This window comes from Lepidothrix coronata, unplaced genomic scaffold (assembly GCF_001604755.1).
Source record: "Lepidothrix coronata isolate B3197 unplaced genomic scaffold, Lepidothrix_coronata-1.0 Scaffold203, whole genome shotgun sequence".
In the NCBI taxonomy this organism is placed as follows: domain Eukaryota; kingdom Metazoa; phylum Chordata; class Aves; order Passeriformes; family Pipridae; genus Lepidothrix; species Lepidothrix coronata.
Genome location: NW_016690383.1, coordinates 570589 through 588252, shown reverse-complemented (window position 1 = coordinate 588252; position 17664 = coordinate 570589). Strand labels below are relative to the sequence as shown.

The 17664-nt window shown below is 51.7% G+C and overlaps 2 protein-coding genes across 2 annotated transcripts; both read right to left on the bottom strand.

The window, feature by feature from the left end:
- Positions 1 to 42: 42 nt before the first annotated feature.
- On the bottom strand, positions 43 to 6897 carry TSR1 (TSR1, ribosome maturation factor). The gene is made up of 15 exons (XM_017832489.1): positions 6795 to 6897; positions 6616 to 6719; positions 6058 to 6274; positions 5844 to 5978; positions 4630 to 5057; positions 4196 to 4355; positions 3723 to 3880; positions 3235 to 3431; positions 2652 to 2814; positions 2338 to 2448; positions 1893 to 2025; positions 1361 to 1477; positions 937 to 1077; positions 741 to 815; positions 43 to 644 (listed from the first exon to the last, which is right to left on the bottom strand). Exons 1-15 carry the CDS (start codon positions 6895 to 6897, stop codon positions 466 to 468), a joined length of 2421 nt encoding a protein of 806 aa, XP_017687978.1. The 3' UTR covers positions 43 to 465.
- Positions 6898 to 9572: 2675 nt separating this feature from the next.
- On the bottom strand, positions 9573 to 17585 carry POLDIP2 (DNA polymerase delta interacting protein 2). The gene is made up of 11 exons (XM_017832499.1): positions 17402 to 17585; positions 16609 to 16690; positions 15862 to 15959; positions 14988 to 15084; positions 14468 to 14543; positions 13825 to 13932; positions 13455 to 13591; positions 12395 to 12421; positions 12084 to 12209; positions 11580 to 11659; positions 9573 to 10049 (listed from the first exon to the last, which is right to left on the bottom strand). Exons 1-11 carry the CDS (start codon positions 17578 to 17580, stop codon positions 9935 to 9937), a joined length of 1125 nt encoding a protein of 374 aa, XP_017687988.1. The 5' UTR covers positions 17581 to 17585; the 3' UTR covers positions 9573 to 9934.
- Positions 17586 to 17664: the final 79 nt, after the last annotated feature.

Here is a 17664-nt window from a genome sequence, read left to right as displayed (position 1 = left end):
CCTGGAAACAAAGGACTGCCTGTTCCCCCCTTCCCAGCTGCCCTGTTCTGGGACAGGCCTCCAGAGACCTGCACTCAGTCACCCTCCCCAGCTGCTACTCAGCTTTTCTTTCTCAGCATCACAGGAACTGGCAGCAAATTTCTGTCCTTTGTACAGCAAAATCCCTGTACACACCATGTACAGGGCATGAGGGAAAGAAACAACCCCTATGGGACAAGGGGTTCAGCAGACAAAGGGTGCACACAGCCTCCTGGCCACCACCAAGACAAAGGCACTTAAATATTTTTGACATTTTCCATTAAAATAAATAGCTATAGCTGGTACCTGAGCAGCAGCTGGCGAGACAGCTGCCCCTGTTACAGACCCCAGCAGTAACACGTCCAAGGCATCAGTGCTGTCCTCACTGTGCACAGGCAAGAACAGCATCCAGGGAGCCAAGGCACAAACTCCAGCTATGCTGGAGACTCATTCCATTTCCACCTCCTGCTCTGGCAGTGCACTCTCACTCCTCACCCATGGCACAGGGTCCGGAACATGGGGGTCATAAGTCCATTTAGGAAAAACGCGCTTGTAGAGGTTCAGCAGCACCGTGTCCTGGGACTTGAGCTGTCCATCAAAGTGGCACTTCATGTGGCCATGGGTCCCTAGGCAGAGAGCAGAAGAGGCCATTAGCAGTCTCTCCTGCCCAGAAGAACCACACCATCCCAACAACACAGAGATAAATACAGGATCAAACCTACCTAATGGCTCCTTGATGTGTCCCCTACGTCCCCACTTTGTCCTCAGCTCCACCGGCTTAAACCACATCACATCCTCTGGAGATCAAACATGACAGGCGGGTGAGGAACAGGCTGGGCTGCACCAACACAACTGCTTCCACAGGAGCAGGGGTTCTGCCTCCACCTCCCCTCTTCCCACCACAGAGACAAGCCATACCTCTGTTAAAGAACATGTACCGCACGACAGCCGTCTTGGTGAAGATCTTGAAGGGGTGGCCACTGAGCACCAGCCGCTTGATGACGATTCTGTCGGGGTCCACGGAGAGCAGAGAGCCTGTGGCAATGAGGTCGTGCATTCCTGCAAGGCAGAGCCACCACTGCACTGGGGCAGGTGCCTCCATCACTGCCTCCCCCACCACAACCCCCTTCCCCAAAGGGTTCCAGGCCCAGAGCAACCCCACAGCAGGGACAGATAAATGTGATAATGGGGATGGAGACCGGGCTTATCTTCTCAAACAGCAGGAAAGGGACAGCTTTTTCAAGTCACACTTTCTGGAGAGATGCACTTGTAAGCAGGGGATGGGAACAGTCTGCTAACGTTTGTTTCCCAGACACCACATCCTCAGCATTTATCAACTTACCGTTACTTCTCTGTTTAAAAAGTAGCACTGAGGCAGGAGGGAAAGTGATGGGAGCATAAACGGTCACCACCAAGGCAGCATCCGGGCGCAGGAAACGCTCCAGCTTGTGCTTATCAGCTAGGACAGAACAGCAATGATCAAGATGACAGCAGTCCTCAGAGCTCTGGGAAACTCCACTGAGCCCATTCTTACCCAGGAAACAGGCTCTGCACCTTAGAAAAAGAGGTGACAAACACCCCTCCATTGCTGGCACAGAGCATCTGGGAAAAAAAGGTGCTCCTCTGAACTACCAGTTCACTGTGTGGAGTCTGCCACCACCTTGCCTGGACCAGTGAGCCACCTGGCCCAAGCCCTTCCACTCCCCACAACTTAGTGCCTGCCCTGGAAGCCTCAGAGCCTAAGAGTGAGTCTTCACAAGAATCCTTCAGCCAGGTTCAGACACCATGGCTAAGACATCACTGGCTTCCTGCCCCAGAATCCCCAGCCCCACCTCCTGGTGCACCTGTGCCCAGCCCACCAGTCCCTCACAAACCTGAGGTGTGCTGGGAGAACAGAGGGGATGCTCGGAAGCGTCTGAACCCACAGTGGAAGATCAGCTCCTCCTTGGCTCTCACTGGCTCAGTGTTGCTTGGATGCCGATGCACCAGGAAATTCAACACAGACATCTGCAAGAGGCAGCACAGTGAGGGGCTGATATCAGGGCTGGCAAGCAATGGTGCACAGCAGAAAGCAGCGGGACATTGCAGCAGACATAAATGTCTTTGAGAACGGCTTCCTGAAGCATCACTGCTCCCCAGTGCCAAGCTCAGACACTCTATCCTAAACCCACCAGGCAGCTTCCGCCTGCTCTGACCAAAGGGAATTCTCTGCTTTGAAACATGAGCAATGCAGGGAGATTTCAGCCCAGATCCCCTCCCACCCGAGGCAATCCCAAGGAGCTGCACACCTACAAGCTATCAGCAGGGCCATACAGTCACCTTTTGTTCGTGGGGAAGCAGGGAGAACAGGACTAGGGGTTTCCCTTCCTTGAAGCTCTCCATCACCGAGACAGGGACATTGCAGACATGAAGTGTAATGTACCAGCCCACCTGCCAACAGAGGATAAGTTGTGAATATTTTTCTCAACCAAAAAAAGTGTCAGAAATAAGATGTGCCTGAGTTAGGGAGGGAATTCAGGAGAACATCCTCATCTGAACTTAGGGCTGCGTGCTATGAACACCTCCCTGATTAAGTCATTCCTGTTAGGAGCAAAGGAACACAGTAGGGAAAGAGATCAGCAAAAGAGAGTTACCAAGGCTCCTTCAGTCTCCTCTTTCTCTATTTGACGGAAGAGGTGCTTTCTGGTTCGGGAGAAGTCCTGGAACTGGAAAATCCTGGCATAATCCCTTGGAAGGTTCTCTTTGGGGTCCCATGGGGAAGTCCGGAAGCTTTTCAACCCCCTGTACTTCTGGAACCTAGAGAATAAATAGGAAAGACAAACCTTCACCAATGGAGGTGTGTGGCCAGCACCTCCTGTGGTGCACAGGGACTCACACCTTCAGAGACAGCAAAGCAAACACTAACCCTCAGGAAAGATCTTAGTGCAGAGAGAGCTAAAAACAGCAGCCAACTCCTTAAATAACCTGCCCTTGCATCAAGGCCACCCTCCTCCCACTCCCAGCCCAAGACCCAGCTCTCCCTGCTGCAAGGTGCTACCCAGGCCCACCTGCTGGCCCAACTAGTGCCTGCCCTGGAAGCCTCAGAGCCTAAGAGTGAGTCTTCACAAGAGTCCTTCAGCCAGGTTCAGACACCACGGCTAAGACATCATAGGCTTCCTTACCAAACTAGACAGAAAGGCACCTTCCAGCTCCTCTGGAAAGCATCCCAGTTGTTACCTGACTCTGGCAGGTACATCACGTGGTGTATCCACCTCATCTGGAAACATTTCATCCATTCTCTGCTGTTTGTATCTCTCCAGCATCTGTTCATCTTCCTCCATCTTCTCGTCGTACTGGTCATCCCGCAAGCACTCGGAAACGGTCATGGTCTCGCTCTCCTCCTCTCCAGGCTCCTCCTCGCTGCTTTCCCCCTCCTGACACAGGGCAGCACAGAGCCCGTGAACACAGAGCTGTCCATGCAGCACTGAAACCCTGTGTGTGCTCACACTGTGTGATTTGTGACCCCAAAGAGACCCCAGCCCCTCAGTTTGGTGTCTAACAGGCCAAAGATGTACCATGATACACGTGAGAGATTTAACCGTGGAAATCCAGACAAGTCCTGGCTGTGTTGTGCCCTTGCATGGAGCAAGCTGGAAGGACAGGACTGTCCTAGAATATGCAATAATGCCCTGGAGATCACCTGTACCATCAGCTCTTGGATGTACCTGGGAAACTGCCTCTTCCATCAGATCATCATCGATGTCATCATCTTCATCATCATCTTTCTCACTGCCTTCTTCTCCATCATCCACAATCCAGGCAGCCTGGTACTTGGATGTGCCTTTGGGGACCTTCACCACCCTCCTGTTTGCCTTCAGAGAATCTGTAGGATTCCCACCAGTGGTTAATACAGGAACAATTCTCCTTCCCCTCAGCAACATTTGCACCAGGACAGGCAAGATCAGATCTACACCACGACTGCTACTTCCCAACACAGAATTTGTCAGGACAGCCAAAATGTAACCCTGCTAACTTCCCAGGCAAACCACACAGCCTGCTGGTCAGGTAATGGAACTAGGAATGGAAGCCCTGGACTTCCAAATAGGATGCTTCTTCAGAGCCATCCTGGTGACAGAGGTTTCTGACAACTCTCCTAACAGCAACAAGGAAAAGATACAGAACTATTGCTGCTACACACCCTCTGCTTCTTGCAGTTCTTCTTCAGTAGGCCACGTCTGCTCCCCTTCCATTGGATCGGGAACCACTTCTGACTGCAAAGACTCCTGCTTGCTTGGATCTGCCTTCATCAGGACCTTAACATCCTCCTCCATCTCATCAGTACAATTTACAGGGTCCTCCTGAAGAGCAAGAGCAGAGTTCCCAACTCTGAACACACCTAATTAAAGCTCTGCAATCCATCTCAAGTAAACTGCTTTCAGAATCACATTCGTTATGTCGTGCCATAACGTTCATTACATGCAGCAGGCAAGGAACCTCAGCCCTGCAGCACAACACAGATACAACTCCCTTTCCCCTCCCCTTGCCCACATACACCCAGTTGTATTTTCTCCATGGAAGTTTAGAAACCTCGTGTTCTAACAGGACTGGCAAAGCCCTTGGCCCCACACCCACCTGTATCTCCATGTCCTGACTCCTCTTCTGTCCTTTAACCACTCGGGGGTTCAAAGAGAGGGGGTCAGGGGGAGCATCCACCTGGCTGACCTGGAAGTCTCCATGCCCCACAATGTGCACCAGGCTGTTCACATCGAGGGTCTGTCCCCGGACAAAGCCAGACACCTTCAGGGTCCCAACCAGGTCGCTCTCCTGACCAGGCACAAACTCAGCAGCGTAGGCGAGCAGGTGAGCGCGCCGGTCCCGGAACGCGAGGTGACGCTGCTTCTGGGTGCTGAGGTGCCTCAGCAGCAGCGAGGATTCCTGCTCCGTGTTCAGAGGGAACAGCTTGGCCTCGGGAAAGCGCTTCTCAGTGGTTTTGGCAAGCTTCTTCCTGGCATCTATCCGCTTCTTAGGGGGCAAGTCGGTGCCCCCTGGGACAGCAAGAGCTGCCGAGCAGAGAACAGAGCTCAGGATCAGATCGTAAACCTTCTTATGCCCCTTTTACCAAATAAAGATAAACACTCAGGTATCAGCAACCCAAATAACCAGATTTGCACCCCAAGGTGCAATGGCAGTTTTGCTCTTTTCAGTGGTGCTCAGTGATGGGACAAGAAGCAATGGCTATAAACTAAAAACACAAGAACTTCCACCTCAACATGAGGAGGAACTTCTTTCCATGGAGGGTGGCAGAGCACTGGAACACACTGCCCAGGGAGAGTGTGGAGTCTCTGTGTCTGGAGACATTCCAAACCCACCTGGATGCATTTTTGTGTCACCTGCTCTAGGTGACCCTGCCTTGACAGGGGGGTTCCCTTCCAACCCTATGTGATTCACACATTCAAAAGAACATCTGAGACAGAAAACCTGTCTTCAGAAATAAGATTCTGAGGTTAAATGAGACCCTGGAGATAAGGGCACAAGAATTGAATTTAGCAAGAAAGTGTCTGAATCCCTTAGCTCTGCACACTTTCATAACCATCACAGTGCTGACACCACCACACACCCAGGGGCCTCGACCCACAACACCCTTTTATCTCCAGTACTCCTGCACCATGGAGTAACACAAAAAGGCACCACGAGCACAGCATTCACCCAACTGATCTGTGCACAGAAACAGATCAAGGACCTGTGATAGCCTATTAACAAGTGGAGTTTTTAATTACTGCAACAGCAAATCCCCATCAAGTACCTCCACCCCCCCCCAAACCCCTCAACATTGCTGGCTCACTCACCATAACTGGGGAGCCCCTGTGCGAAGAGGCAGGACAGGCAGTGCTCCCCTGCACTGTCCCAGCCATCCACAGGGTCCAGGATGAACAGGAGGGAGTCAGCGACCTTGGCAAGGTCTAAGACAGCGTGAAGGTCCCCTGCACACAGAACACCTCCTTTACTGGGGCTGCCAGGGGTGTGGAGCCAAGAGCCTGACCCACAGCTGCGCTTCCTCACCTGCCTGTGCTGTGACAAAGCGCCAGCGCTGCTTGAATCGGGGGCAGAGGAGGGCAAAGCCACCAGCTCTCCCCTCATCCGCACGGACCACGGCCGAGTCCTGGCTCTGCAGCAGCCGGAGGGTGTCCTGGGCTGCAGCCCTGCTGTGCAGCTGCACCACAACCACGAGGTGCGGGGGCCCATCCCTGCTGCCCAGGCTTCGCTTCTCTGCCAGCACCTGTGGGCACCACTGCAGAGCGTCAGTCCCGGCCCACAGCCCAGCTCCTGTCCCGCCTCCATGGATCAAGAACAGACTCCACACCTCCACCCGAACCCGCTCGGTCCAGTAATGCTCCGCTTGCCTCAAACAGAACTGGCTCAGGCACCCACTCCTTTCCCTGGCACAGCTCCTCATTTCCCCGGAAACGCCCAAACCGGCTCAGTTCCATCACCCACATCGAGACCCGCACCGGCCCCACTCCAACCCCCTCCGGCAAACACCCGAACCGACCCGCTCCCCGCTCCACCCACAGCCCCGCAACCAGCCCCGCCCGCCCGGTCCCCCCGGGGGCCCCTCACCGCCTCCTTGCGCTGCCGGCGGAGCTGCAGCGCCTGGTGCCGCCGGTCTACCCTGCTGAGATCGCGGAGCCGCCGGCGGGGCTGGGCCTTGACGGGGACGCGGCCTGTGGGGGGAGAGAGAACGGTCAGGCGGGCCGGGGGCCGGCGGGGAGCTCGTCCCGCGGGGACGGGGAGCTCACCTCCGGCGCGGCGCTGCGAGGAGCCGCTGTGCTTGCCGCCCTTGTGCGCCTTGTTCTGCTGCTTCAGCGGCCCGGGCCGGTGCGCGCCCGCCGCCATCACCATCACCACGCGGCCGCCGCGTCACTTCCGGCGCGCCGGGAGCCCCGCAGCGACCCACGTGGCGGCGAGAGGGAGGGACGGGGAGAGAGAGGGGAGGGACTCCCGGGACAGACACCCTCCCACCCCCCGGGACAGGGCACGGGGCGAGCCTCGGGAAAGAGAGGTGATAGGAGAAATAGAAACTTCATTCACAGTACGCCGGAATGCCCAAATAAGGAATAATGTAATCTTAGAATAAGCCCTCGAGAGTTAGATAGATGAGGGATGTAACTCGAACAAACTGGACGTAAACTAAGCTCTGTGTGCCCAGATAAAATAAAGAACAAAAGTTACAGCTTTTGGGGGTGAAGCACAATGACGCTGTGCCTTCGCCAGCGCTGAGGTCAAGACGACGAAGAAGACCCGGAAGGACCAAAGGACTTTCCAAAAGGGGAGTGCCTATGTAAAACAAACTAATGAATATGTATTAAGTAAAGGAGAATACCTAATGAACATGTAAACAGTATGTGTAATAAAAAGCCCTGTCCGTGTCACTTGGCACTTTCGGATTAGAGGAGCTCCGAACATCCAGTATGCTGAATAAAGAGGAATGCCCTTTTTAACATCTACAAATTGGTGTTGAGAAGCTTGTTTCTGCTGCTCTTTGGTATCAGAGGAGAGGGGAGTGAGGTTGGTGCCCGTAGTGCCGCGGGCAATGAGAGCCGTGAGCCAGAGCCGTTCCTTTAGCGCTTTATTGGTTGGTTCTTTGTACAGAGGTATTTACACAGAGAGGGACAGCGCTCCGGGAAGGGGCCTGAGGGATGAAGCAGTTGGGGAAAGGCCCTGCCAAGCCCCTGGCATGGCAGCCAGGCTCCCAGGCAGGTCGGGCACTGCCCACTCCGCAAAGACTGATAGAGCAGAAACATTCCTACCGTGCCTCACCCCGTCTGTTACCGGCAGCGCTGACCGCTGGTGACCTCGGTCTTGCCAATCATTATCCAGCCAGGAATGTCTGCTCCTACAAAGAGGCCTCAGCCCTCCCCAGCCCCAGGGGCATATCACACCAAAGACACTCATGGGCACCTCACAGCTGCTGAGGCTGACCCTGGCAGAGCCCCTGCCCAAGGATTACTCCATCCTGTAGGATAAAAGCTCTCTGCTTGTTATGGGAAGCATTAGGGCCACAGCACCCCAGAAACACGTGGGTGAGCAGCAGGGTTAAACATTGACAGTGGTGTTGCAATTGCCAGTAAAGCTGCAGCAACCCGAGGGAAAGGCAGAGCAGCTGCTACTCCCACCCCGACCGAGCAACTGCATGGGAGGGAAATAGCAGGTTCCTGCAGATCCCTGCTGCCTCTGAACTTGAGGCATCTTCCCCCCACCCCTTTTCCTCCTGTGAGGAAATCAGGATGACTGATCATGTCATGATCATGTCAGCTGTAGGCTCGTCTTCAGGGATCCTTTTCTACCCTTAAAAGCAGACTGGCTGTTTAAACCTTTCAAATTCTAAATATTAGCTTGTACTACCTGAGAGGAAGGAAGACACAAAATGAAGAGACCAATGACAGATAAACACTGTAGTATTAAGTCTCTCTACACAGGAATCTGCTGGCTGTGAGAGAGCATGAGGATCTCTCCCACTGTCAAGGCTGTTCGTCCATCAGCCAAGACAGCCTACAGCAGTGCCACAGCTCTGCCTTGCAGAGCCAAATGCAAAGAGGGGACGTGGGGGAAGAGGGAATAACTAAGATACTTCTAAATCAAGAAAAACATCCCATGAGTTAAGTTATACCTTATCATTTCAGCAAGACCAGGGGAAGGAGCAAGGTTGGAAACTTTCTGCTTAGGACTACCACAAAGCCCTCTGCCCCTGCGAGTCACTCAGATGTCTGGATGCCCAGAGACAGCCAGAAGGGTCCCACCACAAAGGCTGATACCTCTCTAGATATCTGCAATCCTCAAAGCTCCTGAGAGCTGCTCGAGCTTGTAAGAAGAGCCAACACCTGACTTGCACTGTGGATTTGGCCCTCCATGTGTAAAAATTCCCTAACATCCATATATCATAGGCTTACAGTGACCCACACAGTTCTGCAGGGCCCTTCACACACACTACCAGAAAATCACGACCCGAGCAAACAGGAGCAGAAAGCCAAGCACTACCTCACCGAGGCTGACAGCACTGCAAGTGAAAACAAGTTCTTCCTCTCAAAGCAGAAACAACCAAGGAAATATGGACACAGCCACAACGTGAGCAGGGAAGAACTCTCCCAGCAGCTGGGATATAAATCCCTGCAGCAAGGCAAGCCCTGGCAGGGGGAGGGCTCCCTTTAGCTCTCTTGTACCATCATAACACACAGCCTGGTGGTCACCACACACAGGACACTGTGACAGCACCTGCTCAGCACCACCTGTCACCCACCTTGTCCCCTCTGCACCCTCTTGTCCAAAAAAAGGGCTTCACATCACAGCACACAGCCCAGTGCCATGAGGAGTGGAGCTCACGGGCTGCTCCAGCCCTGGCTGAATCCCAAAAAGCAGCTGCACTGCAGGGATGCTGAGCTCACATTCCTGCTCCCTAGAACAGCCTCACTGCTGCCTTCTGAAGCGGCAAGAACTTTGGGCTGACTCCACGCAGGGGAGCAACAAGCTGGGACAGGCTGGATGCAAAGCCAAGGCCTTGGTTTATGAAGGAAGACTGGTTGCAACTGGAAGGGCCAGTTTATTAGAGAAACCTCACATTGCAGAGAAGTCACAACACATTGGAAAGGGTCCAGGCCTGCCAAGGGGGGCCAGTTCTTCTGCAGCAGCACCATCTACATCCCCCAGCTCCAACCCCAGCAGGTGCCACAAAGGGAAGGGTTACCTGTAACACAGCTTACGTTTTACAAGCAGCCTGAGAGAGCCAGTATTAAAGTTCCAAAAAGCCTCCCCATCAGACAACAGTTAAAACAAAAATGGTTTAAAATGTTTAAAAGCTTCGTGTTCTTGGCTGCAGCATAAATGGGGAGGCAAAGGTCTACAACACACACAGGCCTCTGTGGGTCTCAGCACTCGCTCTGATCTACCAGTGAAGGCCGGAGGGAGGGGTCTTCTCGTCTTTGTTGCTTTCCAGAGAAAAAGGTGGGATTCGGACATCAAAGTGGGAGCCATCAGGCCTCTCAAATCGAAAAGTACCCCTGCAAAATAATGGCAGAGATGACACTGAGGCCAGGGACAAACACATCTAGGAAGTATCAGCAAGAAGGTAAGACATGAGCTCTTCCATATCCTGTGTAAGGACTCTGAGGGTTCGTCTGCAAGGCTGGTCCAGCAGCAAGGACACGGGTTCAGCAGCAGGAACATCCGCTGCCAAGATGACTCATTTATTGAGGACTCCTGGGTGGTTTCACATCACATCTCTAACACACATTTCCTGCACAAGCTGTGATGACTGGAGCCCCTAGGAGGCAAGCACCTTCCATGCACCTGCAGCGGTGTTCACCCAACTCCCACTCCACAGGAGACAGAACCATCCAAGTTATTTTTACAAACTGATTACACGTAAGTTCAAGTTTGTATTCCTTGGCAGAAGCTCCACTTGTTAAGTCATCTGTGACAACAAGAAATCCCATCACAGATGTAATTTGGAATAGCTTCTGCTTTGCATTTCAGAATTGAACCCGCCTGTCCTTGTACAACGAATTTGTTTACTGCTCTGAACAACAGCCAACTGTACTGCAGGACATGATATGGGCATAAGGATCATGGGGATAAACCAATAGGTTCTCAGGACAGAGAGAACACAATTGAACACCAGAAATCAAGCTGAGTAGCTTTTGAGCTACAGAACCTTTGCCTCTTTCTCTTCAGAAAGTGTGCAGGAGGGAAAAAACTACTAGATCATCTGGTTTCATTTGCCAGGGCATGCATTCAGGCAACTCAAAATGCTTGACATGGCAAACCAGAGTGTATCCTATATGCAAAGAGCTGCTCTCCTGCTTTTCCCAACTCAAAGGCAGCTTAGCTCTGAAGCAGATTAAAAAATGCACACCAGAAAGACCTGTCATACAGAAGACAAGAAGTGTCTGTGCATTCCTTGTCCACAGAGAGCTGACACTAAATGTGCTAACACAGCCAAAATGCAAATAAAGGGAAATTGCTTTAACCCTGTGGCACAGGGAAAGAACAGCTCTGCTGAGCACTTCCCTACCTGCTCTCATGGAAGAGGAGGCTTGAAAACCAGTTAGACTGAAGGCCTTATCTGGTCTACACTGGGAAAACCCCTGTATGCCAATTCCTTGTGGACACAGAACTGCATAGGGATAAAGTCCAGTTCTTTCCCAGGAGAGGGGATACCAGTACCCATATCCCTGCTGCCAAGGGAATCACCAGCACGAGGCCTTGCTTCTTGCACCATGGAGTGAAAGGGACAGAAGCTGACTACAGCAGAAGATGATAGAGAATTGATTCCTATCTTCAAATCCAGTCTAGTATAGACTACAGAAGGAGAATAAATTAGCCTAGAACCTGTCCTGGTGCAGAGAATCAACAGATCATCTTATCACTAACCAGAATCCAGCTGGAGAGAAGCTCATCAAATTTTAGCTACTAAATATGTCCCATCCAGTCCACTTCCACGCAGCTTTCAGCCATAACTCCAGGCTGCAAAGCTCACCACTGTGAGGTCCTACATCTAAAACACTCCTTCAGTAATAAGGGCTTCTTACCACATGTGACCACTGGAAGCCTGCAGGGAGACGTGACTGCTGTACTGAAATGCTGGCTGTTCTTTGGACAGAACTGGCTCCTGAGGAGACAGAAGACCACTGGGCATCAGCAACAAATCTTAATATTCTTCCAAAGACGGGCATCAACAGGAAATTTATATAGCATGAAAAAAACCAAACCCAGAGACCCACACCTCAGCACCACTACCAGTTACACAGCAAACAACTTGCCCAGTGAGTAGTGCCAGAATCCTGTTATTATTCCCGTTTTCCCATCACCAGTCATTTAGGATCATTCTCTAATACTCAGTGTGAAGTTTTGGTTCACGCAGACTTAACAACAGACGAAAAGCTTGTGACTCTGCCAGTCACTGCCAGTTTCCCATTCCATCTATTTCCACTGCCCACTAAGCAATTTACTGGCAAATCAACCCAACCAACCGAGAGGGCTCCAGCAAAGGGCTGTGCTTCCCCCAAAAAAAAAAAAGGCTGCATGATACTTACCCTTCCTACAACGCCACGGCCCCGGACCGTTTCCAAGGTGCCAGACAAGCTAAATATCCTCCAGTGCCGCTCTCGGAGCTGAACCACTTCACTGTCAAGGTTCTCCAAGCGAATGCAGTAGCGCCACTGGACAGAAGAAAGACTGCTATCAAGGACTGGAATCAGCTGCAGCCAGTTGATAACCCACAGCCGATACTGGGAAACAGTTGCCAGGCAAGGGCTACTCTCCCTCAGAGCTTATCACACAGCAATGATGCCACGGCAAATAAACTCCTTCCCTTGAGCTGCTCCGTGAAACAAAAGTCACTTACCCAGTAGACATGGGAATTCTGGGCTTCCTGTCAAAAGAAACAAAAGACTTTAGCAGCTGCCCTTTGACACGCGGTGCCAAAACCTCTTCAGCTGTCAGCATAGCACCAGCACAGGGGCTCTCGCTCCGTGCCAGGTTGACGCAGACAACTCACATGAGCACAGACAGCTGCTCTCCAAGGCCATCCATCAGCATAGCCTGGCACTGGCTCTGCTCTATACATGTAATCATGAAGTGGGAGATTTGCAAAGATCTCATGACAACCCAGGGTTGAGCTCCACGTTAATTACGCACTTTCTACAGATCTAGAAACACCCGTCTCCTTGCCATCAGGCACCTGTTTTTCTGACAAGGTTAGGGCAAACATCAGTTGGGCTCCACAGAAGTTGCAAATCCACACCAAAACATCCACCTGCCACGGCATGGAGTCCCCGGCAGCTGTGCTCAGAAATCAAAGCACTGTGGGAATTCCCAGCCCTCCCACTCAGGAGTCTGTTGGAGCCTCATTATTTCGGATGGTCCACATGAAGTTCCTATGCTATAAAGAGCATATGGTTATCAGCTAAATCCAGAAGGCTTCAGCCAAACCCTCTAACTCACACTGGAGCCAGGAAACAGGCAGACACCCACAGCCCATCACTGGGCAGGATAACAGATGTGTCTGTTGTTGCAGGGCAGATGGCCCCGGTGCCACCTCATGCACACCCATCTCTGAGTGAGGCAGTACAGGACTAATTCACAAGCCTTCCTAAATATCTTGCTAGCGCTGCTCTGCAGAACATTACAGGGTAATTCCCATCCTACCGATAACAAGCAAATGCCAAAATACAGGGGTTGTTCTCCAAAAATGCATGACAAAACAGTTTCCTGTTCACACCTCTGCTGCACATCACGAGAATGAAATTGCAACTGTGATTAAAGTCATTTCAGTCATTAATTGCGATTAAAATGTCATTTCTCCAGTAAGGAGAAAATGCCCTAAGTCAGTGAACTGGCCTTAGAAAAACATGTCAGTTAAGCAGAGGGCAGAACTAACACACCAACATGCAGCACACACCTACCCTCATGCCCATGTAGAAAGGGATGACCGTGACGCGGATGTTCTCCGTGGTTTCTCGGTGCACATCAGAGAGCTCCAGCCAGGGGTGGTTCTTCTCCTGCCATGCACATAGAGTATCCCTTGCTACAAAAGGTGGGACTATGGGGAAGGAAAGGTGAGAGTTTATGAGAGGCAATACTGTACCTGGAGTGCTCTCCCCTCAAAGTAACTCCTTTCAAGTTAAAAAAATTATTGAGAGGTGGCTTTACTGTAACAAACTCCAAAACAGATATCATTTTTACACCATATCCAAGACGATGGGTTTTGAGCACTTGTTACAGAGCACCTCAAGCATCTGGCTCAGAAGAGTTCCCTGTGAAGCCAGAAATTACCTTTTGTTTGGTCGTACATGAGGAACCTCTCAAAGAGCTCATGCTGGATGGGCACTTGATCAGTGGAGCTGTAGGGAAGGATATCTTCATGGCTTACATAGTCTAAACCTGAAAAAGAAACCCCAAAAGCCTTGGAACTTCCCCAGCGAAAGAGCAGCTCGGAAGTCTCCCGGCAGAAAAATTGATCACACTAGTGACAAGTTAAGAAAAGGACTTTGTCAGCAGAAGGCAAAGCTAATACCACGACTGCAACCAAGAATGGAGGAAATAGGTCAGCAATATCCCTCGGCAGCATTCTCCTGTGAGATTTCTCCATGGAATGATTCCTGTCATAAACACACAGTGCCTGCAAAGTGCCTGCACTGCCCCAAACAAAGAACAACCTATATGCAACTTTGTATGGGACCTATGTCTAGAGATTAAATCAGGCACAGCTGTGTCTGATCACAGAGTGCCCAACTTCCAGCTCTCCAAAGGCCTTCATGTACTTTAGTCACTCAGTTGTTTCCTGCCCGGCCCTAAACTACAAACAAATCCACAACAGGAATGTCTTGTAGGAATTGCTGCTGGCAGGAGCTGACCACTAATGACTCTTCTGACCTCCCCTCACGACAATCAGAGGCTGAAGGAGGATTTTGCTCACCTGGGATGGCATAGAGGGCTCTGCTGTCGTCGTGATTTGCCAGGAACGTCACTGCTTCCGTCTGTGATCTCTGGGACTGAGAAAAAGGGAAGCTTATGTCTTTCTGTGTGGATTGTTGTGGGCCAGTTTCCAGCCATGCTTCAGTTTACTGTTGTGGTTTGTTAAGCGTGAAATGTTTATTTAACCAATTCACCTCAGAACACCTCTCCTTTTCATTCCTCTAGACTGACTAACAAGTGAGGAGCATTTTCAGTGCTGCAACCCACATTCGCAATGTGCATGCAACAGAGTGGGAACGATAACAGGATGAGGAAAGGAGGCTGGAAAGGGGAAACATGATCCAGAAAACAGTCATATGACATTCCAGTGTACCTTTCTCAGGGAAAATATGTCTTGAAGAACGAATTTGTCCTAGCCAAATTTAGCCACCACAGCCATTTTCTTTCAGTGCCTGTCCACCTGACCCACTCACATATAAGAAGACACTTGAGTTTCAATACCAAGTTTACTCCTTACTTACTATATGTGGACAATCCCGGGCATCTATTAACACCTGGTAGTAAGTGTGTGTTTTGCCCTTGACCTCTTTGGACCCATGGCCTGCCACATTCTCGTTCCTAAACAGAAAAGCAGAGCTCTGAGCTCAAGTGCAGGATTGCAGCAATTTCTTGTTACCAGAAGCAAGCACATACACAAACAATGTTTTTTTAAAAATAAAAAAAATATATTTCACAGTCTGTAAACATTTGATTCCATCCAAACCAAATCCTTGTCAGCCACCCACACAATTACAGACAGATCAGCCAAGATGTGCACTGACAGTGTTTGGCAGAGACACAACAGCTCTGTTGTCAGACAGCTCAGACATTCTTCCTGCTCAGTCCAGTCTCCTCTCTGGGATGGGTATTCCTATGCTTGATCCTTATTCCTTCCTAGCACACCTCATCACAGGGAAAGGGATGCAAGAGGGGAGAGAACCGAATAGCAACTCAAGAAGGATGAACTTGGCCTAGTGGGTTGAAAGTGGGGAGGAGGCTGACAAATCCAACTCACTGGAGATTACAGAAGGAGCAGCAGCAGCCTGCAATTTGTAACACAGGAACCTGGAGCTAACTCAAAATGGGTGTTTTTTTTATAAAGCAAAATGCCGGGAGCATGAACTTTTAATTGTTTTTTATTTCCTTCACACACACATATACTTTCATCCCATCTCTAATTAACACAAAATTAATACACCTGCAATATCTCTTTAAGCACCTCTCCTACTTTACACTCAAGCAAACAGACCATTGGCCTCCTTAAAAACATTTGTTTACCCCAACCAGGAAACTTGCTACAAAATGAAAATGTAACAGTACAGCAACATAAGCCAGAACAAACCCTCAAATCCTTACTTTTCTGTGACAGGAGAAGCCACATCCCGATCATAAAGCCTGGCTTGCCAGGGAAACAGGACTATTCCTCGATAGCCAAACACACTGTGCAGGAAGAGCTGAAAGGAACAAATAATTGCAAGTTGAATCCACAGCAAGCTTTAATCAACATAGATACAACAGAAAACATGAAGCCTAAAGCCCTTTTCTGATAATATTTAAAAGATCTGTTAACTGAGGTAAAACTAGAAATGTTTACAAAGAGTTTGAATGCGTGGGATGGGGATACAGGGAGAATCACCACTGTGAGAAACTAAAGCAGAAACAGTGAGCACGAACAGTCGGGGATGAGAGGAGAAATCCATGTAACATCTATCCCATAAAAGGGGACTAAATCAGTAATAGAGCAGCAGAAAGGAGACCAGCACAGGAGAGACTGCTCAGAAATAGAGCTCTGAGTCGTGAGCACAGAAATGGCAAATTTAATTGTTATTTCTTAAATTCAGAGATTGTCTCTTCTGAACCCTGAAGGAGAGAACCCTCAGTGGAGCAAATGTCATTGTAGAGCTGTTGTGTCGGGCTGCAGATTCTTATCGACCTGCTATTGTCAGATGACTGACAAACTGCAGACACAGCAGAGACAAAGAGCACTGAGCTGTGAAACTTCTGGCCTTCAGCTATACTACAGCAGCCTCCTTACGGGAAATCCCTCGGCTGTCTGATCCCTGTGGCATGACCAGGGTCAGCTCTGCCCCCAGAACCCCTTACCTGACCAGTCTCATATTTGCCATGTTGCTTCGGGGCCTCAAACACCCCCACAGTCTCCAGCACTTTGCCTTCCGGACGGTTCCTTGGAGCAGAGAGGCAGCTTGGAGAGTTTGCAGGGGCAACACAGCAGGGGAACACAGCACCCGAGCCCAGGGTGATGCACAGACACTGCTCCCACCCTGTGCCTCCCTCGGGTACCACACACCCCCTCATGAGAGCCCCGCTATGCACTGGGCTGCCCAGCCCCACTTCCTGCCCCCACTCTTTGCCAGTCTCCCCTTTCTCAATTGTCCTCCACATCCCCATCCACTTGTCCCTTTATCCCAATCCCCTTTCCCATATCCCTGCCTCAGCAAGCCCAACTCCTTCCTAGTCTTCCCCCAATGACCCAACAGCCTCCAACCCGCTCCCCAAACACCCACTGAGAGCCTCCACCTGCTCCAATCACCCTTATCCATAAACACCCCCCCGGCAGCCTCCCCACTCCTTCCCAACCTTCCCCCAACGACCCAACTGCCCCTACACTGCACCTCAACCACCCTCTCAATCACTCCCATTTCTAAACACCCCCACGGCCCCTCCCGACCTGCCTTCCCGAACCTCAATCCGCACACCAAACACCCTCCACGAACCTCGAGCCCCTTCCCAACCGCTCCCATTCCCAAGCACTCCCTCGCGGCCCCACACCGCCTGTTTCCCCGAACCTCCCCTCCCAACAACCCTCTGCCCTCCCCTAACCCTCCCTCAGCCCCCTGCCCAGGGCCCAAACACCACCACCCCACACAGGCCTCACCGCGACGACAGGTGCCTCCGCGGCGGCAAAAGCAGCGGCGGGAGCGCCGCGGTCCCCGCCCCGGTGCCCAGGGCCCGCAGGTGGCGGGCGGGAGGCGGCTCCCAGAGCGGGGGCGGCCCGCGGGCCCGAGCCCGGCCCAGCGCCGCCGCCACGTACCGCCGCGCCGCGCCGCCCGACATCCCACCGCCCGCGGCCCACAGTGCACCGCGCGGCACCACCCCCTCCGCTCTCCCCGCCCCCTCCCCGCGCGGCCGCTCTGCCCC